Source organism: Cupressus sempervirens, chromosome 5 (assembly GCF_028749045.1).
Source record: "Cupressus sempervirens isolate cs-2001-9-10 chromosome 5, ASM2874904v1, whole genome shotgun sequence".
NCBI classification, from domain to species: domain Eukaryota; kingdom Viridiplantae; phylum Streptophyta; class Pinopsida; order Cupressales; family Cupressaceae; genus Cupressus; species Cupressus sempervirens.
In genome coordinates this window covers 338651368-338666238 of record NC_143122.1, presented here as the reverse complement: position 1 = coordinate 338666238, position 14871 = coordinate 338651368, and the positions used below count along the sequence as shown (strand labels likewise).

The following is a 14871-nucleotide window of genomic DNA, read 5'->3' as shown; positions in this document are numbered from 1 at the left end:
AATTTAAATAATATGTTGAAGGCATGTTTAAACTTGCTAAAGAGCTTGAAGATTTCAATATAGCCCATGTAAAGCAGGAGGTAATAGGGAGCTCAATACCTTATTGATGGAGTCAATCGCTAAAACTGGCTTGAAGGCTTATGTGGATCTGTAATTGATATATGATACTTGCCTTGTTCTTCACATCATACTTAAACCATGCCTATCACACACTACAGCAAACGGAACTGGTGAAACATGCTTGGATGTGGACTCAATTCTTACTGAGCATTTATGACATTCCCTCATAACATCCAATGAACTAGTGGAGATCAACAAGGCCATTTCATTATTTCTTCCATCTTCATTTACACATCAACAGAGCCTCCCATGTGATTGGAAGAAAATTTCTGTCAAATAGCTTTCAAGGGGTTCATCACAGAGAAACATCCAAAGATCCCTTTGAAAACTAACTCTATAATAGTCTTGCAGGCAACAAAAATGGTTTTGAGAAATACATTTATGAAATTGGCCTCTAGAAATAAGGTAACTCAGTCATTTTCTGGATTAGGGTGAGCAAATTTTGGAGGAGCAAAATATGGTGGTGTCGCATGTGGTCACAACCCCAATCAGACCTAAGGGACAAGTAGGATCATAGGCAATGCTTGAGAAGGTGATGATTGGGCTTATAGAGTTGGTTTCGGCAGACACATTATGAAATTGGCCTCTACAAATAGGATTATTTCCACCCAAGTTGTGGCAACCATGCTAGACTTGGAAGAGCACAAAATGGTAGTGTTGTGCAAGGCCACAACCCTAATTAGGCCCCAAGTGGCTGGTAGGTTTAAAGGCGATGCTTGAGAAGGTGATGCTCAGGCTTAGTTTCAAGTTTCACAAAGCTTACTGCAGACTGAAACACATTGTAGGGGTCCCCACTAGTGGCACGCTGAACTAGCATTTGCCTTCATCGCCTGCTCGGAAACGGACTTGGAGGAGGCAATGCCTTCTATGGGTTCTGCTCCACCACAACCAATGGGTGTCAACCACAGAGCAGAAAATTAATATTTTCCGAAGTAAGGATATACTAAAAGTTTGTAATAATCACTAAGGTCAGACTGGTGCATAGACAAGAAAGTTTGAACTATGGACGCCTTATGAGTGGCCAATTTTTACACGTTATATCAAACTCTCTTAGGAAGGTGTGGTTTGTAGCTACCATGGCCTCCTATGGACCTGTCATTCATGTAAAGTTTTAATATTAATAAATAGGTATGGCTCCTTAAAGCCGTTTATCACTAAAAATATTGAAATTGAAAATTAAAAAACATTACGCTACTAATAGAGACAATTAACACAGGTATAAGAAGAATACTTCTTTCAATAGGTAATAACTGATTTGGGTGATGCCTAATGGGAAACAATGAAAGATATTCTTTACATTGATGGCTGTATTAATAAACTTGGCACAGCAGCACATAGTTTTATTTTTATTAATAAATCATTTTTGTTTAAGATATGTACAAAATCAAGAAATAAATATGTGCCTTTGCAAAACACCAAATACTAATCATAAACAGTGAAACCAAATTATTTGAGTATAATATGAATTCTCAAACTTGAAACTTTAGCCAACTGCATAAGTATATGAAAGAGGATAATGCCAAAGCTTTACCAAGATGCTGAGTACAAATATTGTAGACAGTAACTCTAATCCTCTGTCTGCTATAACCTGAAACCAAACAAGAATGATAAAAGAATTAAACCATTGCAGAGGAGTTTAACATGGCAGAGGAATTTAGTAAAAACAATATTTGATACTCAATTCATAAAGTGCGTCACATCCCCTTTTTGCCCTCAGAGAAAGAGGCTTTCTGCGTAAATTAGCAAGAGTACCATAAAAAAGAAAATGCTATAGCTAAAAGAATGATTTAAATGGCTACAAGGAAAGTTTCCCTTTCAAAAAGAGTTTCATGTTATTAGAATGGAAACGCTGCTAAAGAACAAACATTCAAAATTTCAAATACTACAAAAACTGACATCACACTCATTGCCTGGGAATAGAATGTGATAATAAAATATGAAAGACTATGAAAAGCGTAAACAGCGAAGAACATACCGCTGGTGAGAAAAGACCAGCAGCTACACTAATTCCTAGGAGGGAAATCAACAACAGAAGTGTAGCAAAACCTGGCAACATTTGTCATTTATATTATTAGTGAATACACATTTAACTTTCTCTGAACTACTAAATTTTAATTTCATTCAATTACAACAACAAAATTTAACTGAATAAGACTGAAATCATCAATGATAAATACAGATTTTCTTACTTCAAAACTGAGGATAATCAATACAGGAATGCACAAAGTCTAATAAACAAACCATTTATTCTAATTTTTCATCAGTCCAATAACTGCACTTCATGTATCAATTTTGCATAGATATTGATCATAGTTTTGGCTGGATGTGTTGTCCTGTACCACAAATTTAAGCATCTTACATCTAATATCCAATGCAAATGGCAAGCATCTTAAATTTGAAACTGTTCTTTTAAATAAGGTTATTCTGGAATATTTGCTTAAGTGGAAGAACTTGCCTACAGAAAAGCCAATTGGGAAGGAGTAGAAATCTTTTGACCATCTTAATTTAAAGTTGCTTGTGAAAAAACAATCTTGGGAAGGGTGAAATATCGTGCCCCTGCCATATTGTAATGTCCCCTTTTTGGGACATTGGAAATATTAAAGGCATATTACGTATAATATTAAAATTGACTAGGAGAGCATGGACTCGAAATATAAAAGGTCATTTTCATATTATAAACTGGGCAAAAAGGACAAGGAGAGATAAGACGAAAAGCCAGCAAGGAAGTTGCAGAGTCACAGCTGTGAGGATAAAAGGAGAAGAGACTCTTCCATTTGGGCATGCTTGATTTATTATTTCAGATTTCAGTTTCTCTCTTGTGAGAGTATTTGGAAAGCTTCAGCTTTCAGCTAGTATGAGGACGTAGCCCCTCGTGCCGGCAGATAGTGGACGCAAACCCATTGTCCTTGGAGATATCACTTCAAGTGTCTCGTATGCGCTTACAAGTTCTTCTTTTAATGTTCCAATCTGACTGTAAAACTGTACTGAAGATTGGGTTTTAATTGTTGATTATTGTAATGCTGTTGTAGAATGCAATAATGTTGTTTAAGAAGTTTTAGGAGAGTTACCGATTTCATTCTGTTGTTTTGTAACACATTTCCATATGCTTGAATACTAAATCTTATTTTGACAAGAAGCGGGTTATTATCTATTGTAGAATCTATGGTTTCTATTTTTGTGTTCTAATACATTTGCTTATCTTTAAGTTTGAATATATTGACTAAAAAGGAAATCGAGTAAATATCCGTTTGGGATATTTCAATGGTATCAGAGTTGGTCTTCCTACCAGCCTATGAAACTATAACAGAGCCAGCTTTTCTGCCAGCCTGTGAGGATTTATAAAGAATATCAATTGTGAAATTGTTTTTAGTCAGAAATTTCAAAAGGGTTATCAATGTACTAGCTAAGTAGTGCACTCAGAAATTTGGGCAATATAGGGTCTAGCATCTCAGCCCGTGTTTGCTAGATAATACAGAGTTGACAATAATCAAGGATAGGATGTAACTCCTCCAAACGGTAATTTGGAAGGATTTGTATTGAATGAGTTGGTAACACCCAAAGGCAAGAACCATGAGGTTATTCCGTTGGATGAAGAAGAAAGCCTTTTCTGCGATAGGATACACTCCAATATATTGTCTACTGAAGTAGTGATTCTCACGACCATATGATAAGAGGAGAAGCTTCTTTCAAGATAACACGACTTAAATTTGGTAAAAGTGCGGTATATTTGGGCAGTTGCAGATAACGTTTTTGGTAGAAAAGATTGTAGTTTCATTTATGCCCCTTGTAGAAACATTACTTGGAAGTTGTCTGTGTTCCAAGACCATAATATAGAGGAATTAGAACCGACCACTTGCATTCTTTCATCAAGGATTCATTTCAAACGTTGGGCAAGAGTATGCAGAGAACAAAACATCATTTTGTGTATTAAGGAATAACGAAGGCTAGTAATAGTCGGGAACATTGGCAGATGGAGAGATCGTTGTCCAAACTAGTCACATTTCTTGTCATACTTCAGAACGACAAAAAATAAAATTGAAGAAGCTTGTGCAATTGCTTTCATCAATTTCTACAAGATTATGAGTGTAGTTTTGTGGGTTGTCGTAGCCATTAGACGAAACGATACTTAATTACAAAGCACTACTAGCAGCGGCTAGGTGTCTCCAATTTCCACAACTAATTTAAAATGTCTAAGGATATCGCCTATACTCATGGTTTTCTGACACACGAGGAAGGTTCTGGTTTGTTTTATTAACGGAGAGGAATATTATAGTACTCAAGCCAAGTGTCGTGATAACACTTTGACATCACTCAAAGAATTTTTCTGTTGTAAAAAGGAGTAACGCCTCTGGAGTTGTAACGACGGTATTTGGTGTAGAATGAATCATTGAAAGGTTATACGCATGAGTATTAATCAAAACGGCAAAGCAGGTAAACACAAGAAAGCAGACAAATCTTTGGATTTACACTACAAAACGCAACGTTACTTTACTCAAGGCAAGCTTCCACGTTATCTTTCCAAATTAGGTTTCTCATACTTATGCTACTTTGATTACATGTTGGACATACAAACAAAAATTTAAGGAATGGAATTTTCGTAAAGATACTAGAAATTTTTGTTTTAAAATTTTTTCTTAATTTAATAGGGCATCCATTAATCGAAATTATTCCTCCGACAAAGTCTGGCATCACCAAATAATTAATTGGAGGTTGTAGACAAGTTTGGCACTATCTATTGTATTACTAAGCATGGAGGTTGCTTAAAGCGATCAAATCATATCGAGTCCATGTTTTGGAAGAAAGTCATCTTCATCTTCATTACAACTAAGTTACAAAGATTTTGTAGTTTTCAAAACTGATTCGTTGAGGTTATTAGGTCAAACATATATTCTTGGGCATTCGAGCTCTTACACAACTACAACATAAAAGAACATAAGCAAAAACTTTTTGAGATAGAGGAAACTTCTTATTGGGAGCCGACACACATTCAGTACCAAATTGGAATATCTTAGGGGAACACTCTATCAATTGTCGTAATTGATATTGGCTCTAGGAATCCGTATGGCAGGGTTTGTAAAGAATTTTGCAGTTGCAGGGAAGCTTTGAGCAATTATATTAATGTTGTTGTGAGAAATTTGTCTGAAGAAAATATTAATCTTGTGGGGTCGTTTATATATTATTGGAATACATAATTGCCTTATGGTACACGAGGGGACATTTCATTTTGGAAGGCTAATCTTCAAAGACTAATGCCTAGGAGAACAAATTTATCCATTTACCAAAATTTGGAGAATTGAAACAATTAGCGGAACTTGTGAAGATCCGGTTTCTATGCAAAGACCCAATTGGACATCACTATTTCAGTCTGGGGTGAATTATTTCCCATCAGTAACAATCTTGTGTCCAAATTAAGTAATTCTATCTTCCGGCATTCATATTATGAGTTCTTGATCTGATTCATATAGAGTCAGCTGAAGTAAACATTCCAGTTGTATTGGACTATTTGAAAACTATAGCTGGTGTAAACAACTTGGTGACAAAATTGGACAGCTTATACAACCTGTTGAGTAGTCCAAAACAAAGAATTCTCAGTTTTAAATGGCATCAAAGGACATATCAAAATGGGCCAAAATGCTTTATGAAACAAGTAGCAAACTCAAATTGCAATCACTGCCAAGGGAAAATATGAGATAAAATAACTAGTCAGGTTTTATAGAATTGTGTTCAATAGTAGAGGACTGTTATTAAAGACCTTGGTGAACAGACAGTGCATGAGAACGGATATTGTTGGTAGATGTTGGAGTTGAGGTTGCAACCGCTTGCAAGTTCCAAAGTTTCCACACCTAATTTGGCAATCTCTCTAAAATAATAAAATTTGAGAATCTTGTGAATTAGTAGCAATATTTGGAAGCAATATAGATGAAACAAAAAAAAATTCCACATTATACTTGACTGCTATGTTGGAAGGTACGGAACAGATTCTTCATTTGTACTCTGGATAAGGAGGCGTTTCTAAAATTATTGGTGGAAGTCGAGTATCGACTGGAAGAACATTTCTATCACACACCCGCAAAAAAATGTATTGAGCTATCTTCGCAACAGTTTGAGCAGCATTGATAGAAATTTATGTGCATTGGTCTTCTTCATTTTGAAAGAGTATCCATTTTGGTAATTTGGGAAAATATAGAGTTTGGATAAAACCAAGGAAGGTACTATGAAGCTACAAGTGCAGTTAGCCCAGAATTTTGAATCTGATATAAGAACAGAAATACTCGACATTTACGAGTATAAAGAACTTCCTACTCAAATTCAGAATGATTTATCATTCAGTGATTACATGGATTTTTATCTAGAGCAGCAAAATAAGACTGATATGGCAAAAAGAAGGTATATGAATTTGGTTTAGGATCTCCTTGCAAAAGACTAGCGCAAAGGTGTTTATGAAGAATTTTTGGCAAACCAAAATCATCAAATAGAGGGTCTTGAAAAAGAACAGTCAACTATCATTGATTTGCAGCCTTCTCACAATCACATAGAAGATGTTAAACAAAGTGCAAGTTTCTTCATTGGTGATGTGGAGGTTAGCTTTGACAAGCAGGTCGATAAGGTCAGTTGCACACAAGGCAATAGCGAGTTGGGGTCTTAATGTGATGAACCATATATTTCCTATACCCATGACATGAATTTAGAGGAACAATCTAAGATGATGCTACAAGACAATGAACCACTTCAACAGGACAATAATGAAATGCATACCTTAAAGAATCAATTAAAGGTTAGTAATGACATGGTTGTGGCATCATTGGTACATTATGACAGCACTCGCAAGATGGTGGAAGATCTCTACAAAAAGGTTCAAAATGAAGTGGAAGCAGATTGGCTTGTTTCTGATTTGCAAGTGATCAAAACAGCTCTTGAAATTATGAAATCAGATTATTTATATTTGCTTTCCGACAAGGATGACAATCTTAAGGTTGCTGAAATACATGTTGATCAGCTGAATAAAGAAAGGAATGAGATTATGGAGCTCAATAGAGAGCTTAAGCATACTCATGAGGCATTAGATGATGCTCGGATTTCCCTTCAAGAAGCAAAAAATCAGATTCGGAGCGCAAATCATTTTATGGAACATGAGGATAAAGTAAGGCAAGGATTTTTCCTAGAGGTAATTGATGAACTTGATAGCATTCAGCAGACGTATGATATGAATAGTTGCCCCAAGCAACCAAGTTCCAAAATTTCAAATCACTTTCAATTTATAGACAACCCTTTGTCTGAGGTAGATGTTGTTTGGATTTTCGATAACCCACTTTTTGAGGTAGAGGAGAGAGCTCCTTTTGATTTCCAGGAAGAGGATGACCTTGACTTAAGAGATTTGAATTTAGCTACAGTTTTTAACAGCGAACCTTGGTCACAAGATTGGTGTGGTGAAGTGACTACTGCTGCCTCTCTTTCATACAGCATGTACATGGTTCCGAATTCTAACTTATATATGGGTTGGATGGACTTCTTACTTCAGCAGTTATATAGGTCCTAGTGGAGGATTGAGGAGAGTTATGTGTTGATCATAGGGAATGCTTTTTCAGCTTCATTCTTTCTCATGACCCCTATGTATTTAGGGACTCTTCAGAGTGATGATGGCAGTATTATCTTTTGTGTGCCCTTGGTGTTGATTTCAGCTTTTGAACAGCTCATTTCCTACATCATCTATTTAGTACAGGTCATCACCACCTACTGGGATATACATAACTTCTGGATACATTTTTATCTCATCATATCAGCTGGTTATGCCATCAGTGTTTGGGATCCAAGTGTTGGCCTTATGTATCTATGGCTTTTTGAGGGTCGAGTCGCAATTCTACTTAGTTTCAGATTAGATGCGATTAGATTTAGAGTTTTATAGACCTCAAGTGCAGTGACATTAATTGGATTAACATGGGACCCAGGGATCTGGTTGATGGATGGATTGCAATTCGACACCTTGCTTTGCAATATGGCCGGATTTGTTTTCAGATTGGGCTACAGAGCTACCTACAAACTCTTATGGGATCCTAGTACTGATTGCTTGAGGACAAGCAATTTTAAGGAGGGGAGATTTGTAATGTCTCCTTTTTGGGACATTGGAAATATTAAAGGCATATTATGTATAATATTAAAATTGACTTGGAGAGCATGGACTCAAAATATAATAGGTCAATTTAATATTATAAAGTGGGCAAAAAGGACAATGAGAGATAAGACAAAAAGCCAGGAAGAAAATCGAAGAGTCTCAGCTATGAGGATAAAAGGAGAAGAGAATCTTTCATTTGGGCATGCTTGATTTATTATTTCAGATTTCAGTTTCTCTCTTATGAGAGTATTTGGAAAGTTTCAGCTTTCAGCTAGTATGAGGAAGTAGCCCCTCGTCTTGGCAGACAGTGGATGCAAACCCATTGTCCTTAGAGACATCACTTCAAGTGTCTCGTATGCGGTTACGGGTTTTTCTTTTAATGTTCCAATCTAACTGTATAACTATATTTAAGATTGGGTTCTGATTGTTGGTTACTGTATTGCTGTTGTATAATGCAATAACATTGTTTTAAGAATTTTTAGGAGAGTTACTCGTTTCATTTTGTTGGTTTGTAACGCATTTCCATATGCTTGAATGCTAAATCTTATTTTGAAAAGAAACGGGTTATTATCTATTGTAGAATCTACGGTTTCTATTTTTGTGTTGTAATACATTTGCCTCTCTTTAAGTATGAATATATTGATTGAAAAGGAAATCGAGTAAATATCTGTTTGGGATATTTCACATATCACAATAGATCGCAACATTGAGAAAAAAAACAAGGCATTGTAATATGTTCCAATGTAAGTGTCAACCCAACATTAAAATGCATTTAATTATCAACAATGGAATAAAGGAGGCCAACCAAGATTAAGTTTTTCTTAACTAAACAAGGCAGAGCTTAAAGGAGAAGAGATCTGTCCCTTGCAACATGAAAGGGTCATCCTCCCTCCCATTTGAAGGAATAAAGGGAGAACAATTCATCCAAGAAAGGCATCAATAGACCAGCAATTTAGATCACTTATAGGAGGATCAATCAAGGGAGAATTAAGATGATTCAAATTATGAAAAGGCAAAAGCATAGACAGCAGAAATCAATTAATTTCAAAAACAGACTGAGTGCAGCAATAACTATTTTTCAGCCATCTGAATAAACCTTTTGATTTCATCAAGAAGTATTTTGTTACGAATATTTTAGCAAATTCCTTGACCAGTCAGTTTTGAATTTTTGTGTCTTGCGAATTGGGAGGACAATGTGAAAGGATGACCACCCTTGCACGCTTGTGGGCCAAGAGGTGGAATCGACAGCTGATGCAGGAGCATCAGGGTCCTTTGAGACCTACGATACCAATTCGAGCCTCCTGGTAGCAAAGGTGGAGGTGGAGGCAGTGGCATGGGGATGCTGATTCCAGCTCAGATGCATGCATCCAGCTGGCCGGGAATGGCTTCCGGCCAGCATCCGGACACATCCAAGAGCCATCACCATTATACTCCAACAAAATTCTGTTTCTTGTTTCTTATAACCCTGTACCTGCACCAGCAGCATAATCACTATAATAGAATAGAGCGTTTGGAGAAAGCTGACCATTTTCTGCTCCATTTTACATCAATTGCTCAAGGCTTTGATGAAGCACTCTTATTATGATGTCGTCCCGATGTCTCTCTATGTTTTATTTTTGTTTAGCTAAATCGAAGATGCATTAAAATTGTGTCTTTGGGTCATTTCGATTGTGCAGTCTGACAAAGGCCATTAAAACTATTCCTTCTTTCATTTAATCAGTTTGATTTCCCTAATGTCTCTGAGGATTGCATGATTCCCTATTTCTTTAAGCAAGCTTTCAATATAAGTTATGCACACAGTTGCAGGTATTCAAGTAGAAGTTAAGGTTTATAATGATATTATATTTTCAAGGGATTTGATTAAATGGTTGACAAGACAGATTTTATTATAGAAAACAAAATTTAAATTCCCGAAGTTATTATATCCATATTTGAATGTGCACATAACACAAATCAATTTATGCACTTATTAAGATATATTTTTTAGGAGTTCCTCCATAAATACAGTTAGGATTTGTAGATTATTTTAATTAATACTATACTTGTAAATATTCAATAATTCATGCATTGTCATTAAATTTATATATTCTTTCAATAATAGGAGACAATTCCAATGAATTTTGTAATTGTGATGATTTGTTGAATTGCATTGGAATCGTGAACATGGACGTATATGATATCATTAATATGGTTTACAATCTTATTTAATATTTGAATATGTATTGGTGAAGTTACAAGCTATCAAATGTTTTAATTTTGTATATTTCTTTCATTTCTTTACATATACATAGTATAATTGTGTGTGTGTATGTACATATATATATATATATGGACACACACACACACACACACACACACACACACACACACACACACACACACAGCAGCAGCAGCATCCCCAAAAAAAAATTACACACCCGCTTCTTGCATCCGGATCTGGAAATATATCCAAATCAGGAACTTGGTTTGAGACCATTGAGAGCAAATTGGTCAAATCAATGTAATAAGGCCAATGTGAGGCCATTTTGTTTCCTTTTAGGTCAAATAAGGTTGTTATGATTAATTGAAACATGTTTGTAAGGCCTTTGAGCCATATGATAGGTTTTAATGCAACTAGACCCCATATTGGTCAAAGATGATCAATGCACATAGCAGTGGTCAAAGATGTCAAAAAGGGTGAAATTAATGTTTCTACATCATGTTGGACATGTTTGCAATGTTCGGGGTCAGTATGAGGTCATTGGTCATAATATGCAAAAGCTATTTGACAACTTTTGCAACTTTGCAAACAAACTTGTCATTAGTGACTCAAACACCCAACTAATTGGAAAGTTGGTTGCAATTGGTTGCAAATGATTGTAGAAGTTATTAAATCCATCTTTGGGTCAAGGGAACCATCAATGATGGATTTCAGGAAGGAAGTTTGCAATAAAACATCGTTTTTCCATGTCATTTTCCTGAAAAATGGGTGATCGGAGGCATGGCTTTCATCTAAATTGATTAGTTTTTATTCCCAAACCCGTTGGAACACTAAGTATGGTGAATTTACTTCCTTTTGAAGCAAGCTTGAATGCCAGCTGCTGAATACAGAGGGAGATCAAGTCATTTGTTTCAGAACTGTTCCAAAACCCTCACATCCAAAGGCATGAAGGAAGATTGACTCATAACTCCTATTTGCACTATTAGAAAAATCTATAACTCTGGGGTTTGTTAGTATATTGGATGCTCTTTCTAATGCAATTTATTTCAGATTGAATGTTTCAACCATTGGCGAGAAATTGGATGCCCTAGCTGGTTGATTCAGTCCATTTTCATTGTTCCTTAATAGTTAACTGCATTATCTTGTTGATTATAGTTGTTTGTCATGATTGCTAAGGGCACACAAGGTTGGATAAGATTGGAAAAAGTCTAAAGGTTTCCTTCCATGTGTATAACAAATGAGTTCATGTGATTTTGAACTCTGATATTGGCAATCTCTTCCTAAACGACCTAAAATTGTGACAGTCGCAGTCAAGTTAGTTTGCCATTGTCACTTGGAGTTTACTCTTTGTTTTATAATCATTTTGAAGTTTGTGATGTATCTTCATTGCTCCAGATTAGTTACATCCGTCCATTGGACAAAGATTCTATGTTGTTTTGTTTATATCTGATCATCAAATCACTATCTAAACTGGTATGATAGTGACAGTCACAAGTTTATTCATTGATTGAAAGTTGTATATGCCTTGCAACCATCTCAAAGGTCTGTCGTCACAGTCTAAAACTACATTGCTACCTTGTGCATGCGGAACTTGCAGTGGATGCATTTGATAAGACCAACACGCAGGAATGTTAGGACTGTTCAAAGTCTGATTTAACAGGGTAGTGTAAAACTGATTTGTGACACTAAGTTATAAAAATGTTTAAGTTGTCATTAGAAAACAAAAGTCTGATGAAAAGGAATTGCATCTCAAGTCTATTTGAAGCATGAAGATTCTGTTCTGCATAAAGTCCCCATGGGGAAGAGAATGATCCAAGCCGAGGTGTCCAAAGATGGTCTAGCCATATGTTAATACTGTGATATGGATGTGATCAGTGACTGATTTGAGTCATAACTGGAGCGTTCCCACTAGCCAATATTATTGCTCCTTGAAAACATGTGAGTCCTTGACGTATGTTGATCTTTGATTTGCCAAATGAATCATTGTGCCTACAAGGGCAATTGAACAAGGTTGTTGATGTGAACATTGATGCTCTGTGTCATAAATGATATCAGAGAAAGGAAGTAGAACCTTGCAGGTAGAGGATAGAAGGTTAAGAGGATAAGGAGTAAGGAGTGAGAGGTTGAAATCAAGATGCCACCAAGTGTTAGTAAAGCAGTTGCTAAGGAGTTGAAAGCCTTAAGGGAGAGGATGGAAGCTTTAGAGGTCAGTGATAGAAGAAGAGGAAGGGTTGCTGATGAACAAAGTGACCAAGAAGAAGTGGGTGGAGAGAAAGCTCATCAAGAGAAAGAAATGGACCCGGAGGATGCAAGGATTGCAAAGCTTATTAAGGCGGTCAGAATTGCTGACAATAGAGCCAAGGCAGATTTACTCATGTATGGAGGCAAATTGGATGGAGCAGAACTCATAGATTGATTTGGAGCATTGGAAATGGAAACTACTTTGAATATGACAAGGTTGAAGAGAATCAAAAGGTGAAGATTGGTAAGTCAAAAATGAAGGGGCATGCTCTCTTATGGTGGGATTGTGTACCAGCAGATAGGTGGAAGAAAGGGAAAGCCAAAATAACCTCATGGTACGAGACAGTGGACAAAATGAAGGGGAAAAATTGCCAATGAATATAGAGTTCAAATATACAAAAGGCTACGAAATCTGAGACAAAAAGACATGGTTGTGCAGACATATACAGAGGAGTTTCATAAGTTGGATATACAGGCAGCACATGAAGAAGATGAAGAAAAGGTAGCAAGGTACCTAGGAGGTCTAAGGTTCAACATACAAGATGAACTTAGTCTCTCTACACCTAGGACTGCTGAAGAACACTACAAGTTGGCCATCAAAGCTGAGGAGAAGTTGAAGAGGAGACAAGAGAAACAAGGAGGTAGAGGAAACAATACCAGAGGTAGAGGTACAAGGCAGACCCAAGAAGGACAAGGAGACACAAGTAAATGCCAAGAGCAAGTTGCAGATTCAAGAGGAGAATTTAGAGGTACTAGAGGTGGAGAAAGAGGATTGGGTGTTTTCACAGCGAAATGCTTCATATGTGGTGAGATTGGGCACACATCTTACAAGTGTCCTGAACAGATTGGTACCGCTTCTAATAGTGGTGAAAGGAGAGTACAATTGGTCCAAGAAGGTGAAGAGGAAAGTGTTAACTTCCCTGACCCTGCCAATGTTGCTTCAGAGGTTGGAGAGATGCTGATGCTTAGGAGGACACTCTTGAACAAACCCAAGGAGGACATAACCCAAAGGAGGGCACTTTTCAAAATCAACTGCAAAAGAAAAGGTAAAGTATGCAAGGTAATCATAAATTCTGGTTCCACTGATAATATGGTATCTAGAGAGATGGTAGACAAACTGAACCTAGAAAGAATCCCTACTCAAACCCCATACAAAGTATCGCGGATGAGTGATAACCAATCACTCTAGGTGGATGAACAAGCCTACATTGATTTTCAGATTGTAGAGTACAACGATAGGGTCCTTTTGTGATAGTTTGTCCATGGATTGTTGACATTTTCTTCTAGGGAGACCATGGTAATTGGACAAGAAAATTATGTATGATGGTTTTGCTAATACATACACCATTAAGAAGGATTGAAAGGTTTTTAAGCTAACTTCATTGCAGGGGAATATTGAAGCAAAGCAAAAGGAAAACAAAATCATTTTGATGGGTTACAACGAGTTTGTGCAAGTGGACAAGAAGGAAGCCATTGTTGTTGGGGGAATTTTGTATCCCATAACCAAAGAAGGATGGAAATACAGTCATCCATGACCCAGGAAGACCAGCAAGGACACCCAAATCAGAGGTGGTAGCATGCAAAGTCTCACTGGATCTCCCACATGCCTGCACACTATCTTTTCTCAACACTGCAAGAACTCAGACAACTATTCCTCCCAGACTACACTAAATCCTGCCCAAAATGGAGTCTTAACTCTTCCCACGGTTGCATATGAGTGCCAAAACGGCTAATATTTTTGTGAGATGTGCCCAAACAAAGTTTTAACCTTCACACTTCCACCACAATCAAATTAACACTGTTGAATGATAAGGCAGCAAGCAAGGTGAACACTCCATTATCCAAGCCAAAGGCACAAATTGCAAACTAAAAATCATGATCCAAAGAAATTAAATGCAGTTTGGTGACCTCAGTCTCAAAATTGATGGTCCAAAACAAAGGATTGAGGACTTAAATGCAAAATCTAACAGCATAGACCCAATAGAAGTGTCTTTTCTTGGTGACGACAAGAATATTCATTTTGATACCCTTGCATTAGGTTCCCTAAGTTGTCAAAACGTGAGCTCCATCCACTACAAAAAAATGTGTTACTACAAGTTACCAATTGTGTTGCTGCAAGTTATAAGATGTCTTCCTGTAAGTGAACTTGCTGCAAAGTAGCCTAGACCTTTATCTTTTCTGCCTTCACTACTACTCATTG

General features: G+C 36.7%; 1 protein-coding gene across 1 annotated transcript in view; it reads right to left on the bottom strand.

Annotated features, from left to right (window-relative positions):
- FK (Ergosterol biosynthesis ERG4/ERG24 family) overlaps positions 1–14871 on the bottom strand; it is a 110967-nt gene that overhangs the window by 78452 nt on the left and 17644 nt on the right. Inside the window, exons 3-4 of the mRNA XM_089830197.1 lie at positions 2096–2166; positions 1652–1708 (exon numbers count right to left, since the gene is read on the bottom strand). Of these exons, the coding sequence (XP_089686323.1) occupies positions 1652–1708; positions 2096–2166 (128 nt within the window). The remainder of the gene's footprint in view (positions 1–1651; positions 1709–2095; positions 2167–14871) is intronic.